Raw genomic sequence first — 17,591 nt, 5'->3', positions numbered from 1 at the left:
CTCATATCACATAACACCCTGTACAATACATACCAATGTATGACACTTTGTAGTTCCCTGCCCAAGATTACCACCATTCTCTATGACAAGAATGACATTGGTAGCTGGTAGCTTTTATTTGTTCCACATCATTTCCATGGTTGCTGTAAACCTCACAAATGATACATATTCGAACTTTCTGAAAGACACTCTGCCTCCCATGAGAAAACAAGTACCTTTTCAAGTACATAGCTACTTGAGCTACTTGAGTGTGCCCCAGCCCACTTACAACCTTTGTCAAAGAACCTCCACTGGAATGTGCAGTTTTTGGTGCAGAAGAACATGAATAAAATCACGCATTTCACAGCATACGTACATAATACTTGATCTGATCATTATCCTCTCCTCCATCAGTTTGTCCCCCCTGCCCAAAACTCACCATCCAAGCCTCTGTTAAATGACATAAGTAAAAAAATAACAATTACATAAAACATTATATTAAATTTCATGTTATTACAACTTCAGTTAAAAGAGCTGTATTTACTGAAAAGAGTCGAAAAGAGCAAGCCTCAATGTATATAAATATAAAAAACAAATCTTAGCTTAAAATAGTAAAGTTGCCATCAATTTGAACACTGGTTTGAACACCACAGTGCTTTACTAGACATTGACTTGATGAAGATATACCATTGCCTTGCTCCAACCTGAGAGTTGACATACCCAGCCAGTTCAATGGGGACCTACAGTTTACCATGGATTCTAAACCATGGTGCACCTTGGCATTTTTCATGTCAACAAACACTGCCAGAGGTGAAAGAAGTCATAACTCATAGGTGACAGGCAAACATTCTAGGGCTGACTGGGGACTGAACGTGTGAATGTGTGAATTTTAGATCCATAGTTTAACACTTTACCATTGAGTCATCCCACTTCATATCAGGATGTTTGAGGCCCCCCTCCAGTATTCAGTGGCAAGTAGCTGTTGAGGTGGAAAGGACGAAACAGTTGACAGATAATTGTCACCCCCTATGGGACACCAACAAAAGCCCAGGTGGCTTCACCGAAGAAAGAGCTTCCTTTGTATGTCAGAGCCCATCAATGTCACCACTGAAGAGAGGAGACTTCGGCTATGGATGGAGGCAACACCAAATCCTGTCCTGGAGCTGAAGGAAAAACTTCCGACTGGAAGTAATAAATCCTTCACAACCTGGAAGGCTCTCAACAGGTTGAGGACTAGGGTCTCAAATTGCACGTGCAACCTTCCCTGTTGGGACTACTTCAATGGGGAACCACTATGTGACTGTGGGATGTCCAAACGGACAGCCTACTGATGTGCCAAACCTCAGCACAAGCTGTACCCCAGTAGATTTACAGCTAGCTAATGATAAAGCCCACCTGTGTAGTTGATTATTGGGCAAAACATATTTAAATTTTATTACAGATGACTTGCATTAGATTTTAATGTATGGTATTCAGGACATGGAAAATAAAAACCATTGAGCTAAAGATCTTTGTCTAAAAATTATAAATGATTTATAATAAAGCGTAAAAGGAAACGGAAAAATGGTGGTGATTCTGTAAAACTGTAAAATGCAGAAGGGGGGCCAGTAACAGGGCAATCAATGTGACTTGAACACAGGACAACAAGTACACGCAAGGGAGATGTTAATGCATTATTGACAGATCAAGTTGGTTATTGGTATCAACACACACTATCACATGTAAATAACATGGAATAGTCATCAGAAATGAAACTAAACATGTGTTTCCATTTCTTCTTTGCAGCCCCAGACTTGTGATGTTTTATAATACACTCATGCTCATAAATTAAGGATAATTGCAGAATGTGATGCCACACAATGTGGCACTACACAAAACTGGCACTAGTAGCATATGTACATAGGGAACACACACGGCACTGATCTGTAAGTCCATGGTATTGGTAATAAGTTGAGAAAACCATCCCAAAACACATATGCTACAAAACGCCACTGTTTCCTGTGCATGTACCCTGACATCAATATGGGATATGATCACCATGCACACGTACACAGGCCACACAACGGATTGGCGTACTCTGGATCTGGTGGTGGGGCAGCTGCTGGGCTATAGCCTACCATTCTTGCACCAGTGCCTGTCGGAGCTCCTGAAGTGTCCTAGGGGTTTGAAGACATGCAGCGATACGTCAACCGACAGCATCCCAGACATGCTCGATGTGGTTTAGGTCTGGAGAACAGGCACACCCCTCCATTTGCCTGATATTTTCTGTTTCAAGGTACTCCTCCACGATGGCAGCTCGATGGGGCCGTGCATTATCATCCATCAGGAGGAAGGTGGGACCCACTGCACCCTGAAAAGGCGGGCATACTAGTGGAAAATGATATCCCGATACACCCGACCTGCTGCAGCTCCTCTGTCAAAGACATGCAGGGGTATACGTGCACCAATCATAATCCCACCCCACACCATCAAACCACGACCTCAATACAGGTCCCTTTCAAGGACATTAAGGGGTTTGCATCTGGTTCCTGGTTCACGCCAGACGAAAACCCGGCGAGAATCACTGCTCAGACTATACATGGACTCATCCATGAACATAACCTGGGACCACTGTTCCAATGACCATGTGCTGTGTTCTTGACACCAGGCTTTACAGGCTCTCCTGGGGCCAGGGGTCAGTGGAATGCACCTTGCAGGTCTCCAAGCGAATAAACCATGTCTGCTCAGTCGTCTGTAGACTGCATGTCTGGAGACAACTGTTCCAGTGGCTGCAGTAAGGTCCCAAGCAAGGCTACCTGCAGTACTCCATGGCCGTCTGCGGACACTGGTGGTGAGATATCGGTCTTCTTGTGATGATGTACACTGTGGACGTCCTATACTGTAGTTCCTGGACAAGTTTCCTGCCTGCTGGAATCGATGCCATAATCTTGAGATTACACTTTGTGGCACACGGAGGGCCGGTGCTACAACCTGCTGTGTTTGACCAGCCTCCAGTCACCCTAGTATTCTTATCCCTCATAACGTCATCAATATGTGTCCTTTGAGTCATTTTCAACACACAGTCACCATCAGCATGTCTGAAAACGTTTGCACACTTACTCGCTGCACTGTACTCTGACATGCACCAACACACCTGTGTGTATGTGGACTGCTGCCAGCACCACCGTGCGACGACCGCAGGTCAAATGCACCACATGGTCATACCCCGAGGTGATTTAAACCTGCAAACCTCCCACCAGAGCATTGTTTCACCATGTATCAGCATTATCCTTAATTTATGAACATGAGTGTACTTTCCAGACAAATGTCTCTTCCCTGCACACTCACTCTTCTGCCCCTTTCCTGTTTATCCCAACCACAGCTAACTGTTCTGAAACACAGGCTTAATGTTTGTTAGCAATTGTTTCTCCATCCAACATTGAAGTTATAGTTACAGTATTAAAATAACTTTCCATAAAATAGTATCGGACTATGGTTATAAGTTTTTGGGTTTGAAGTTAAGTTGTTTCCACATGATATTTCAACATATTTCGTAGATATATTCACCAGGTGTTAAGTATAGACTTTTTTTTCGTTGTTTGCACTCAACCAAACTGTGAATTGTTCATGGTGTGCATCACCAAAGTAACTGTTTCCTGGTGCCATTAAACTAACAATAAAACACTCAAAAAAAATTCAGATCCAACAGAAAGGCTATGTGAAAACGCAAAACAGTCTAAGTAAGGACAATGGGGTAAAAAAAAAAAAACCTTCACTAAAATGCCTCTTAATATGATTTGCCTATGAGAGAGAGAGAGAGAGAGAGAGAGAGAGAGAGAGAGAGAGCGCTTTGAGATGTTTTCTGGAATGATTTCAGTAGAATGAGTTACACATCACATACCTTACTTGAGCTAAATCCTCCACCCCTATTAATAAAATTATCCATCTCTCTAATCCTGATTGCCTCCTTTATTACACTATCCCAGAAATTGATCACCTCCATTACAATGATACATTTTATGCTGATTTACTTGGCTGCATGAGTCAGGTGAAATACTTGTATTATTTACATATTTGTTAAAGAGTTCTTGTAGGCTGTCCAACACATGACATACCACATTCATACAATATGCGATATACACCTGGTTTTTGGAGCCTAAGGCAATCCTTCGTATATGTTCTGGTACAGCACTTCTGTTGTTTTAAATTTCTGTTGATTGTATCATTTTTTAAAAACACCAACAAACTACTGCTGGAGCAGTGCACAGTGTGTCCCATTCACAGTTTGGCCAGAATACAAACAACATAGAATGAAATCTGTGCTTGACACCTCATTAATACAACTAGGAAAGCTGTAAAAATATTCTGTACAGAGAAAAGGAAAATTCAACCACAAATCCAAAAACTTGTAAACTGTCAAATTCAATGAGAAAACATAAAGGATCACAATAACAGATAATATTATTCATATGACTGTTACTACACTAAGAAACAAAAACAATAAAGTACAGGACAAATAACAATTTTTGCTTACCCAAGAGCATAATTTACATTGCTCCACTCTACCATTTTTGCTAGAATTATAACATTTTTGAATTTTTCAGGATCTACCAAGAACTCAAGAGGGCATTCATACAGAGGAATCTTCATACGAGGAATTCGAGCATCACGTGGGCTAAAGAGAGCAAAATGAGAGTTCTCATCACTCATTTTTTTCAGCGTACCTACAGCAACTTTCAAATGATTGCGTACAGAGATGAAGACAACCTACAAAAGCAAAGTTCATAAATTTAGGGCAGAAAATACATTTCTAGCTTACTAGGGAGTACCCAAAAGAAACTGAACTGTTTTTAGCTTATTTATTCACATTTGAAGTACACACCTTTAATCCCCTTGAAAGTACTCTCTACTTGCACTAACAAATTTGTCTGATCTTTTATTCCATTTTTCAAAAGACTGATTAAATTTCCCAGCAACATCAGCAAAACTCTTTCCTATCATGTCTCTTTTCACTCTAGGAAAATGAAAAAAGTTGCATGGGGCAATGTTGGGCAATTTGGGGAGGAAGGGGGGGGGGGGGGAGGGAGGGGGGGGGGGGAAAGAGGGTCCTACCATTTTTGGTCAAGAATTCAAGAATTGTCAGACAGACAGGGCTGTATGAACAGAGTATTGTCATGATGAAAAAACAGTGACCCCACTGCCACAAATCAGGGCACTTCCAGTGTACAGAACAATCTCTGAATGGATGATCCTTCTCACATCGAAAAAACAAATCAGCACTGTTTAAATGTCTGATTTCACCTGATGAGATTTCTTAGCCCGAGGCAAACTCAACTCTTCCACTGTCTTGATTGTTGGTTTGATTCAGGATTGTAAGCACAACACCGAGTTTCATCACATGTGATAATTTTTGAAAAAAAGTCTGGATCATTTCAGGACTCTTCTTTCAAAGCCCAGCATGCTTCCATGTAAACTTTTTTTGTTCTGCAGTCAGCAGTCATGACACAAATTTGGCAGCCACCCTTTTCATTCCCAAATCTTCTGTCAGAATTCGCTGTACTGAACTCGAACTTACTCCCGACAGCTTCACAATTACTTAAATGGTATGTTGATGTTTGTTTATGACTGCACAAATGTTTTCAACATTTTCATGTGTTTGGGATGTGGAAGGACAATCAGAACAAGGTCATTGCAAAAACGACAATCACACAGAACAGTTGTCACTATAAACTCTATAAAAATTAGTTCTGACCTCGTTCAGTGACAGCATTCAGCTTATTGACTCTGGAATGTTTGTTCTATGCACTCCTAGTGACAAAATGCAGTACTACAAAAGCTTTACCCATGAAAAAAATAGTTTGGTTTCTTTTGGGTGTCCCCTCATATATCAAAAGTGAAATATTTTACAACTAACTACCAAGACACAGATATTATTTTGGAGACTCGTTCCACTGACTTCAATACAAATGCATTCCGAAATACTTCTAGTTTGCTGTGTACTGTGATGAACACACACCAATTCTTAACCTACTAGTATAACTGCATAGGCTTCCATGGCCAGTGTCAGTTGACATTGCAATTTTTCTGAATATCATACCACGTCATAATGTTACAGTAGCCTCCTTCTGGGTCTATTGGGTCATCAGTAGACTCAGAAGCAGGCCTATATAACTGTAGCGGACATGTTGGTTTTCCCACTACAGTTTTTACATTATGACACAGTATGATACTCAGAAAACTTTTATGTCAAACCACTATCAGTTCAACTGAGTATCTTAGTGATCCAACAGCACATGTTACATGAACCATATATGAAACTTCGTCCTGACAGATGTTCCAAGCTAGCAAATCTTTCAAGAGTTACTAACCAACCAAACACTTCTCTAAAGCAAACTGAAAGAAAACAATAAGAATCTGCATAGTATTCAGAAATTTGATAACATCAGAAAGGATTGGAGGAGTGTGGGGGTGAGAGCAAAAAATGAGTATCTGTAAGGACAATAAAACGAAATATAACATAATTGGTCATAAGCTACAGCTGATAATTTATTTCAGTCACATTTGCGATTTAATACTAGTTTCAGCTATTACTGGCTATTTTCAGATATTTTCAGCTTTGTTACAGAGCAACATGTCAGCTTTGTTACAACATAATGTGTGAACTTTATCACTATGCATGGCTTCATCAAAAATGAAACAGCATTTTACTGTTAATGCACACATTTAATCAAAACTGACTGAAATAAATAATCTGATACAAGCAGAACACTGGGATGATGAAGATAGAGTACTTACTACAATCACAATTTACGGTCTAACAAACAAATAACAATTGTTGAAACTCATTGCACCAGAAACAAATGTTCATTTCTATGGAAGTGAAAGGGAGATGTAAATAACAGGATGGCACAGAATATAAAAATAAATGACAAAGAAGTCAAGTGGAACTATGTCATTGTTAGAGGGTTGATTTCTGCATATGTGCATACATCACACATTATATTTTAAGTGAATATTTTCTTTATAAATGCATATTTCACAAAATTTGTCTCATTATCACTGTGAGTATAAAAAAGGAGCATTTGCATCAAAGAAAAAAAAGGAGCTGCACAATACACTTGATATCATCTATTCACATTCTGAAAATGCTCAAAGCTTCTTAATTTTATGGCACCTTATGTGTTACTTAAAAAAAATATAATCATTCTATGCTATTGAACCAAACAATTAAACCAGCATATCACAGAATTTGAACTCCATCAGCTTGGTTTGAAATGAAACTATGATCATAGAAATGATGTGGTCTTTACCCACTAGATCAGTCACAACTGTAACACAATAACATGCTAGCAGTTAGACATTTTAACTCACTTTTATTATACTTTTGATTATGTATTGTGAAGCAATGCCACGGGTAAGAAGAAACAGCTAAAAGCAAGTTGCTATGGCAGTAGGTTAAAACTGACACAGAGTTAAAAAAAATGGATGCAGTAGCTGTAAATCTGTTAGTATAAAAATTAAGCTAGTAATTTAATAGCATAATCTGTTTTCAATGTAAATAAGTAACATTTCTAAGGTTATAGCTTTGGTCTAGATTTTAGCACATTTCTATATTAAATAACTTGTCTGACATATGCCTTACAAAGAGTAGTGAAACCAAACAAGGGAAATTACAGGATGGAATGCCAACAGTGCCATCTCTGGCAGCTCAAACCAGAGTGCAACTCTCACACAGAGTTGCAATCTGGAGTGCAGCAGGAAAGAGGGAGGGATACCAGGTCAGATGGGATGAGAGAAGAATGCTGTCTGGAGGAGAATGTGGACTACATGGGGGCATGACAAGACTGTCAGGTGCAGCAAGGGGAGGTTGTGAGGCAGTGAGGCGGAGGGGGCGGGATGGGGTGAGGGTGGGTGGGGGGGGGGAGGAGAGATAGTGGGAAAGGAGAGCAGCAGGGTGCACTGGCAGAGGACAACACACATGGAGGGTGAAGGGACATGAATCAGGAGGAGATGATAGACGGAAACTGTTGGCGCAGAGTCTGGGGACCGTAGGTTACCGTAGGTTGAGGCAGGATAATTTCGGGAGTGGAGAAAGTTTTGTAGGGTTAACTCCCATCTGAGTGGTTCAGAAAAGCTGGTGGTGGAATGGACAATCCAAATGGCACTGGTTGTGAAGCAGCCATTAAAATCAAGCATATTATGTTCAGTCGCATGTTGTGCCACAGGATGGTCTACTATGCACTTGGCCAGTTTGGCAATAGCCATTCATCCTGGTGGACAGGTGGTTGGTACTCATACCAGTGTAAAAAGTTGTGTCATGATTGCAGCAGGGGTGGTATGTGACATGGCTGATTTCACAAGTGGCCCGGCCTCTAATGGTGTAGGACAAGCCTGTGACATGAATGGAAAAGGAAGCACTTAGTGGGTGGACTGGGCAGGTCTTGCATCTGTCTTTCAATGAGAAATGATCCCCGTGGCAGGACACTCCACCAGACAGTGCTCTTCTCTCCCCCTACCTACACCCTGCTATCCCAAACTCTTCCCTGTCCAACTCCAGATTGCTGCTCAACGTGAGAGATGCATTCTGGTCTGAGCTGCCAGAGATGGCAGTCATTTGAGAAGAGGTGTGCTTGTTTGTGTGAATGTCTTGCGCCGTGTCGTGTCGTGTCGTGTCATGTTGGCGCGCACACGCGCATGTGTGCGCGTGTGCCCTTGCTTTTCATTGTGGCTGCCTGCAACTCAACATGTCATCTCATGGTGAGTAGCAATCTATCCTTTTCCTACTATTAAAGAGTAGTGAAAAATTAGGTTTCCTTCATCCTGAAGTGAATACTGTAGAAGGTAATGAAAGTGTTCATTAAAGTTCCTTTGAAACTAAAACTTACCAAAGAGATCTTTCAATAAGTGCCACTGCACCTGACACTGTTAACCTGTGTGAACATTGTTTGAAGCTGTTTTGCACTCTGATTACTATTTGGAAAGAATTAAGAAAGTGCTTTTCTTTTACTTCAATTAAATAAGCAAGTGGCCAGGTGTTATACGAGTAGTATAAATATAATGTCATCCAAAGTGTAAGTTTTAAAATATATTGTAATTATATGAGACAGTTCAGTTTACAGCTAAGAGAAGTAATGAAAAATTCTTTGAGTTTGTTGATATGAGATATGACAAACTAATCCTGATCCAAAGTGTGAAATTATCTTCAGAATAAACCGTGTTCATATCTGGTGCTTTTTGTATACAATGGAGCAGTTAATGAAATTACAGATATCTATAATTATATTTTTACAATTTTTACAACAGTTTTGCTTGCTCTGAACCTTGAGCAATGGTACAGCATCCAGACAGTATTATGAGATAGAGAGTGACAAGAATCTGGCATCATCAGTCAAATCACTGACTGGTTCAGGACCTCCTTTGGTGTTGACTCTGGAATGTACAATTCTGTAACCAAAAAGCAGTGATGTGCTGATATGGCATAGTCAGTTTTTGTTGTAATAAGTACAGTGGAAGCAAGAAATGTGGAGCAACATTTAATTTACGTCATTCAGTTCTAGCGGGAGAATTGGAGAAACATTTGGAAAACTGTTTCCCAAGCAACGGTGCTGCAATGATGTTCTGCTCTCTAATTTCAACTATAGAGAATATTTTCACAAACTTGTAAAGTAGAGGAAAAGCATTTACTACGAAGAATTTGGAAAATATTTAGCGGTATACCGAATCAGACCCCATCAACAACTTCTAGAACTGTGAAATTGGTACTGCTGATATGTATCAGAAATTGAAAAATAAAAAAATAGAAAATAGTTAAAACATTTTTAGGTCTGTAAGGAAGTCCTCTTTTACATCAAGCCATTCTTTTTATGTGTGTGGTTCACATACCTCTAGTGCATATTTCCCACATCGTAAAGCATATTGCCAGAATTTTAGTGCATACCCGTATGCATATTTTTGTTACTTTTAGTCCTCATCAGTCCATCCTGTAAATATTCAGCTAAGACAGTCATGCAAAGCGATGTAACAAATTAAATTTGTAATAGAGTATACAAAGCCAGACGCATTGGGTGTTTGTATGCATTAATAGGCGTCTTTAGTCTTCTACAGGATGGGGATGTCCACATGACACAGTGACACAAAACAATCCATCACTTGATTTTAGTGTTACATTTGACATTCTAGTCGATAATATTTTGGTAGACTCAGTTTAAACATTGGCTGTTCTCAAGAATTTCTATTGTAAACTTATTCAATAGGAAACAACTGGATAACACTGGAAATGGTTAAAACATCAATGTTGAACAACAGTAGTGGTTTCTTAAATGAAACTTACTTGTTCACGTAAACAATATTCTGAAGTGTAATTTCAGGAAAAGTGAAGGTTTTGTTACTATAACACTTCATGTTACTTTGTTTGGGGGCAAATCAACACAGTCATTCACTTTATATTCTTCATATTCAGGTCTATCTGTTTTCCATTTTCATGTTAATACTTCAATGTAAATTGTTCAAATGTTATGCTCATAACCACGGAATGACTTTAAAAGTTTCTATGTGGTACATGTCAGAAGCGCATTTTGCAGTAGAAACAGTTGGGAAAACTGAGGGGAGGAGAGAGGGGAGGGGGATGATGGGACAGAAGCATATGGCAGCATAACACTGTTGTACACCAAAAGGACCACATGCAGGCAACCAACTTTGTGTCCTCTTCCTACAGGGTCACTGGACATCAGTATGGAAAGACATTTCATTAGTTCATCCCTCTCCTAGGCATCAATAACAAAATTTCCATCAGTGTTGTTGCTTTCCTGATTGTCCTCCCGAGGCTATTGCTTCAATTATCTCATCAAGAAAAAATCCTTGGCAGTACTGAGAATCAAACCCATGTCCTCCATGTGGTAACCCCTACCCACAGTTTAAAGAAATGTGTAGTACGAGGGGACAGGAGTGTGCTCATAAAACTAAAAAGAGAGATTGATTCCCAATGTAGACAACATGTGTCCTCAAGCTGTGAGGACCGGGCGTGAGCCGTGCTTCGGTAGCTCAGTTGGTAGAGCACTTGCCCGCGAAAGGCAAAGGTCCCGAGTTCGAGTCTCGGTCGATGCACACAGTTTTAATCTGCCAGGAAGTTTCATATCAGCGCACACTCCACTGCAGAGTGAAAATCTCATTCTGGAAATATGTGTTCTCTTTGCCCATATGCACTAACTGTCTTAGAACTCTAGTGGGGAAACACTGTGATTCACAGAAACCATAAGCAGTACTGATGAGAACTGTTGTTCATATACTTTGACTTGCACAGTCCACGTCTGCACAATACCACTCATGACCTCCATTTTATTATTATGCAGAGCATCCAGGTCTACACATCTACTTACTTCTCCACCAGGAACTCAATATTGTTATGTAATGAATCAGTTTATTCTGGTTTGCATCATTTGTTCGTCACTCACTGCCCTGTGTGGAGAGTGTTAATAGCAACCTCTCTCCCATGTAATGGTTATAAACTAAACTCTTCCTTCCCATCACAATTCATAATAATGAATATATTGATTATTGTACAGTCCCTGTCAAACACATACAATACCAAAAGTTTTTTACCGTTTGTTTTTCACAGAATAATTACCTTTCCTGTTTTTTGATAGCAGCCATTTGACTGAAGCTGAAACATAGAAGGGAAAAAACTCAAACAATTGAAACTCCAGGTTGTAATATCAACAATATTATGAAAAGGATAGATTGCCACTTCCATAAAGATTACACATAGGATTGCAGACAGACACAAAGCCTTCTTCAGAAAGAAAGAAAAACACACACACACACACACACACACACACACACACACACACACACACAAACAAGCAAGCGTCAGCAATCTGGACTGCTGCTTCCACTCAGCTCGGTAGAGTTGCATTCTGGCACAACAGCCATGGATAGCAGCCATGTGTGTCATGTGTACTAGCTTGTATTCATGTGCCTCTGTGTTTTTCTTTCCCTTTCTGAAGAAGGCTTTGGCCAAATGCTCAATGTGTGACAGCCTTTTGGAGTGCCTGTCAAACTCAGTGCGTCATCTTTACAGTGTGCAGCAATCACGAAAAAAATTCATGCAGCTGAAGTTAAATATCTAACTGAAATCACGGACAATTTACATTTGGCAAGGGGTGCATACAACTAAAAGACTTATACATAATCACATAAAATTACTGTATGTTGCAACTGCACACTCAAATAAGATTTTTTAGTATACCACCACAAACTTTCACAGTTAGATCAGACATAAAAGAATTTAAAAATAAAACTGACTGTGGCATCAGTGACACTGATGACTATTAAAATTAAAATTATGTTAATAGCTATTACCCAATGAAACTGTTTTTCTTATGTATGCAGCATTATCATTCATTTATGCAACTGCGTATGTACGAAATCCTCCTACTGCTAACATGCTCCTGTGATTAGACAATGTTTTCGTTCAGTTCTATGACCGGTAAATGCACATCTCAATCACATGCACTGCCTGACAAAAACATGAAACAACCAGAAGCCTCAGACTGATGTCAATGTTAACTTCATATGCATACACACCATCGGCGGGTATGTAAATGACGAAGAAATGCAATTCTCTGTGACAGGTAGAATGGCCACCACAGTGCATTAGTGCTGTCCATGTTTAGTGTTGTTACAAGGCCCAATGGGGTATGTAAGGGGTGTAAACAGTGTCAGATGTTGAGTGAGCACTGTGAAGGTCACACAGATGCAACATACTCCCGTGAGACAGTGTTATCAGAACCTGACAGTGATTGAAAGGGGCTTCATTGTTGGCCAGCTGGTCAAATAGTGCAATATCCAGATTTGTGGGCCATTTGGATGGAAGTGTTAGTGGTCCATTGGACTACATGAAAATGTGAGGGAAAGCATACTCCTAGTCAAGGTTCAGTTGAAACACATCTGATCAAAACATAGGAGGATTACTGTATTGTGCACCAAGCACATCACAACATCTTCATATCTGTGCCTGGCATCCACGAACAATTAATGAACTGCCTGCGATCTTGTGTCATCCCATGTCATTGATCAGAGACTAGTAATAGCCAGACTACGGAATTGCTGTCCCAAGGGTAGGTTGCTGTTAACACAAATGGCTGCATCTGGAGTGGTGGCACGACTGGGAAGCACCGACTCCTGGAACAGTATAGCACTGTGTTGTGTTTGGCAATGAATTGTGGTTCTACACTGGCCCAGATGAATAGTTGATGTGCATGGCAGAGACCTGTGAAAAGTTACATTATTCTAATGTTTTGGAGAGGCATAGCAATGTTACTCCTGGTGTCAAAGTGTGGGGAACCATCGCGTGTGACTTCAGACCGTGCCTGGTAGTGATTAAGGGAACTCTGACGGCATAATGGTATGTCACAGTCATCTTGCACCCACATGTGTTACCTCTCATGTGACAGGGTCACGATGCCATTTTTCGACAGAAAATGCTCGTCCACACAAGGCTCGTGTATTTATGAACTGTCTGTGAGAAGTGAGATACTTGCTTGGTCAGCAAGATCCCAGACCCATCGCCAATAGAGCTCATGTGGAAACAGTTCGGACATCAATTCCATCCAAGTGCCTGTATGCAGGATAAGAAAAATCAGTTACAACAGTTGTGACCAAGCTTGCCACAGGAGCGGGTGAAGCGGCTTTATGACACCCTTCCCAACCCAATCAGTGCACGTGTCCAGGCCAGAAGTGGATGCAAGTCACACTGATATGTGGGTTCAGCTGCCAAGTTCTTTGTAAATTTGACTTGATATTGAAATTACTGAAATAACATCACATACCCTTTCAATCCATGAAGTTTCATTTCATTTCTTCCTTCCCTTTTTGATGCATCACCTTTTTTTTTTTACCAGGCAGTGATATATACATATGTAAACATCACAGTGAATTTTAGCAGGCAATCATTACACTCAAATTATGAAGCTATTTAATGAAATTATATGAACGTCATCATCTAGTTCAGTAAAATATATTTTGTCCTGGTGTATCACAATAAAAGCTTTTTTAAAGAATGAAAAAAATTATAGTATTTCCCCCACACAATTTTTGCAGGTCCTCAAGCAAGCCTTCTCCTTTCAAACCGATACAATCATATCTGTAACACATGCTGTCACAAAATAATGAATAAGTTCTACAAACAGAATATTGCTGTATATCATAGGTAAAATTTCCAAAGAATATTCATTACTGATGGACGCTTTGAAAAAGCTCTAATTCTCTGAAAGTGCTTTTTTGGACCACCTATTTTCATTATACTAATCATACTAGCCACATTTTTTTGGCATTTTCGTATAACACTCATTATTTGCTTCATGTCTATAATCATAATTTGAATTATTGTTGACTCATTTTGTTTTATTCCTTTGGTAGTACACTAAGCATAAGTTACTGAAAGAACATTATTTAAGAAACACCTCATAAGCTCAGTCATGACTTTCTAACGAAGTATGTATTATATTAAAAACAAAGATTCCATGACTTACCAAACAGGAAAGCGCTGGTAGATAGGCACAATAAAAAACACACAAACACACACACAAAATTTCGAACTTTCGCTACCCCCAGTTGCTTCGTCAGAAAAGAGGGAAGGAGAGGGAAAGATGAAAGGATGTGGGTTTTAAGGGAGAGGGTAAGGAGTCATTCCAATCCCGGGAGCGGAAAGACTTACCTTAGGGGGAAAAAAGGACAGGTATACACTCGCACACACACACATATCCATCCACACATATACAGACACAAGCAGACATATTTAAAGACAAAGAGTTTGGGCAGAGATGTCAGTCGAGGCGGAAGTGCAGAGGCAAAGATGTTGTTGAATGACAGGTGAGGTATGAGTGGCGGCAACTTGAAATTGGTGGAGATTGAGGCCTGGTGGATAACGGGAAGAGAGGATATACTGAAGGGCAAGTTCCCATCTCCGGAGTTCGGATAGGTTGGTGTTAGTCGGAAGTATCCAGATAACCCGGACGGTGTAACACTGTGCCAAGATGTGCTGGCCGTGCACCAAGGCATGTTTAGCCACAAGGTGATCCTCATTACCAACAAACACTGTCTGCCTGTGTCCATTCATGCGAATGGACAGTTTGTTGCTGGTCATTCCCACATAGAAAGCTTCACAGTGTAGGCAGGTCAGTTGGTAAATCACGTGGGTCCTTTCACACGTGGCTCTGCCTTTGATCGAGTACACCTTTCGGGTCACAGGACTGGAGTAGGTGGTGGTGGGAGGGTGCATGGGACAGGTTTTACACCGGGGGCGGTTACAAGGGTAGGAGCCAGAGGGTAGGGAAGGTGGTTTGGGGATTTCATAGGGATGAACCAAGAGGTTACGAAGGTTAGGTGGACGGCGGAAAGACACTCTTGGTGGAGTGGGGAGGATTTCATGAAGGATGGATCTCATTTCGGGGCAGGATTTGAGGAAGTCGTATCCTTGCTGGAGAGCCACATTCAGAGTCTGATCCAGTCCCGGGAAGTATCCTGTCACAAGTGGGGCACTTTTGGGGTTCTTCTGTGAGAGGTTCTGGGTTTGAGGGGATGAGGAAGTGGCTCTGGTTATTTGCTTCTGTACCAGGTGGGGAGGGTAGTTGCGGGATGCGAAAGCTGTTTTCAGGTTGTTGGTGTAATGGTTCAGGGATTCAGGACTGGAGCAGATTCGTTTGCCACCAAGGCCTAGGCTGTAGGGAAGGGACCGTTTGATATGGAATGGGTGGCAGCTGTCATAATGGAGGTACTGTTGCTTGTTGGTGGGTTTGATGTGGACGGATGTGTGAAGCTGGCAATTGGACAGATGGAGGTCAACGTCAAGGAAAGTGGCATGGGATTTGGAGTAGGACCAGGTGAATCTGATGGAACCAAAGGAGTTGAGGTTGGAGAGGAAATTCTGGAGTTCTTCTTCACAGTGAGTCCATATCATGAAGATGTCATCAATAAATCTGTACCAAACTTAGGGTTGGCAGGCTTGGGTAACCAAGAAGGCTTCCTCTAAGCGACCCATAAATAGGTTGGCATACGAGGGGGCCATCCTGGTACCCAAGGCTGTTCCCTTTAATTGTTGGTATGTCTGGCCTTCAAAAGTGAAGAAGTTGTGAGTCAGGATGAAGCTGGCTAAGGTGATGAGGAAAGAGGTTTTAGGTAGGGTGGCAGGTGATCGGCGTGAAAGGAAGTGCTCCACTGCAGCGAGGCCCTGGACGTGCGGGATATTTGTGTATAGGGAAGTGGCATCAATGGTTACAAGGATGGTTTCTGGGGGTAACAGATTGGGTAAGGATTCCAGGCGTTCGAGGAAGTGGTTGGTGTCTTTGATGAAGGATGGGAGACTGCATGTAATGGGTTGAAGTTGTTGATCTACGAAGGCAGAGATACATTCTGTGGGGGCTTGGTAACCAGCTACAATGGGTCGGCCGGGATGATTGGGTTTGTGAATTTTAGGAAGAAGGTAGAAGGTAGGGGTGCGGGGTGTCGGTGGGGTCAGGAGGTTGATGTAGTCAGGTGAAAGGTTTTGTAGGGGGCCTAAGGTTCTGAGGATTCCTTGAAGTTCCGCCTGGACATCAGGAATGGGATTACCTTGGCAAACTTTGTATGTAGTGTTGTCTGAAAGCTGACGCAGTCCCTCAGCCACATACTCCCGACAATCAAGTACCACGCTCGTGGAACCCTTGTCAGCCGGAAGAATGATGATGGATCGGAAAGCTTTCAGATCACGGATAGCCTGGGCTTCGGCTGTGGTGATGTTGGGAGTAGGATTAAGGTTTTTCAAGAAAGATTGAGAGGCAAGGCTGGAAGTGAGGAATTCCTGGAAGGTTTGGAGAGGGTGATTTTGAGGAAGAGGAGGTGGGTCCCGCTGTGATGGAGGACAGAACTGTTCCAGGCAGGGTTCAATTTGGATAGTTGGCCAACTCCTCAAGACACTATCCAAATTGAACCCTGCCTGGAACAGTTCCGTCCTCCATCACAGCGGGACCCACCTCCTCTTCCTCAAAATCACCCTCTCCAAACCTTCCAGGAATTCCTCACTTCCAGCCTTGCCTCTCAATCTTTCTTGAAAAACCTTAATCCTACTCCCAACATCACCACAGCCGAAGCCCAGGCTATCCGTGATCTGAAAGCTTTCCGATCCATCATCATTCTTCCGGCTGACAAGGGTTCCACAAGCGTGGTACTTGATCGTCGGAAGTATGTGGCTGAGGGACTGCGTCAGCTTTCAGACAACACTACATACAAAGTTTGCCAAGGTAATCCCATTCCTGATGTCCAGGCGGAGCTTCAAGGAATCCTCAGAACCTTAGGCCCCCTACAAAACCTTTCACCTGACTCCATCAACCTCCTGACCCCACAGACACCTCGCATTCCTACCTTCTACCTACTTCCTAAAATTCACAAACCCAAACATCCCGGCCGCTCCATTGTAGCTGGTTACCAAGCCCCCACAGAACGTATCTCTGCCTACGTAGATCAACACCTTCAACCCATTACATGCAGTCTCCCATCCTTCATCAAAGACACCAACCACTTTCTCGAATGCCTGGAATCCTTACCCAATCTGTTACCCCCAGAAACCATCCTTGTAACCATTGATGCCACTTCCCTATACA

At 41.6% G+C, this 17,591-nt stretch overlaps 1 protein-coding gene and 1 non-coding gene across 3 annotated transcripts in view; one reads left to right on the top strand and one right to left on the bottom strand.

Moving 5' to 3' along the window:
• The window catches only part of LOC126175322 (DIS3-like exonuclease 2), a 236,843-nt gene that overhangs the window by 155,671 nt on the left and 63,581 nt on the right, over positions 1–17,591 (bottom strand). For both annotated transcript variants that reach the window (XM_049922035.1, XM_049922033.1), the window contains exons 6-7: positions 11,582–11,617; positions 4,493–4,725 (exon numbers count right to left, since the gene is read on the bottom strand). In XM_049922035.1, the coding sequence (XP_049777992.1) occupies positions 4,493–4,725; positions 11,582–11,617 (269 nt within the window). The remainder of the gene's footprint in view (positions 1–4,492; positions 4,726–11,581; positions 11,618–17,591) is intronic.
• On the top strand, positions 10,988–11,061 carry Trnas-cga (transfer RNA serine (anticodon CGA)). Its single transcript has one exon. It is a non-coding gene; the product is annotated as a tRNA-Ser (tRNA).

This window comes from Schistocerca cancellata, chromosome 3 (genome assembly GCF_023864275.1).
Source record: "Schistocerca cancellata isolate TAMUIC-IGC-003103 chromosome 3, iqSchCanc2.1, whole genome shotgun sequence".
Taxonomy (NCBI): Eukaryota; Metazoa; Arthropoda; class Insecta; order Orthoptera; family Acrididae; genus Schistocerca; species Schistocerca cancellata.
The sequence above is the reverse complement of the archived record's forward strand: the minus strand, read 5'-3'. Positions and strand labels throughout refer to the sequence as shown.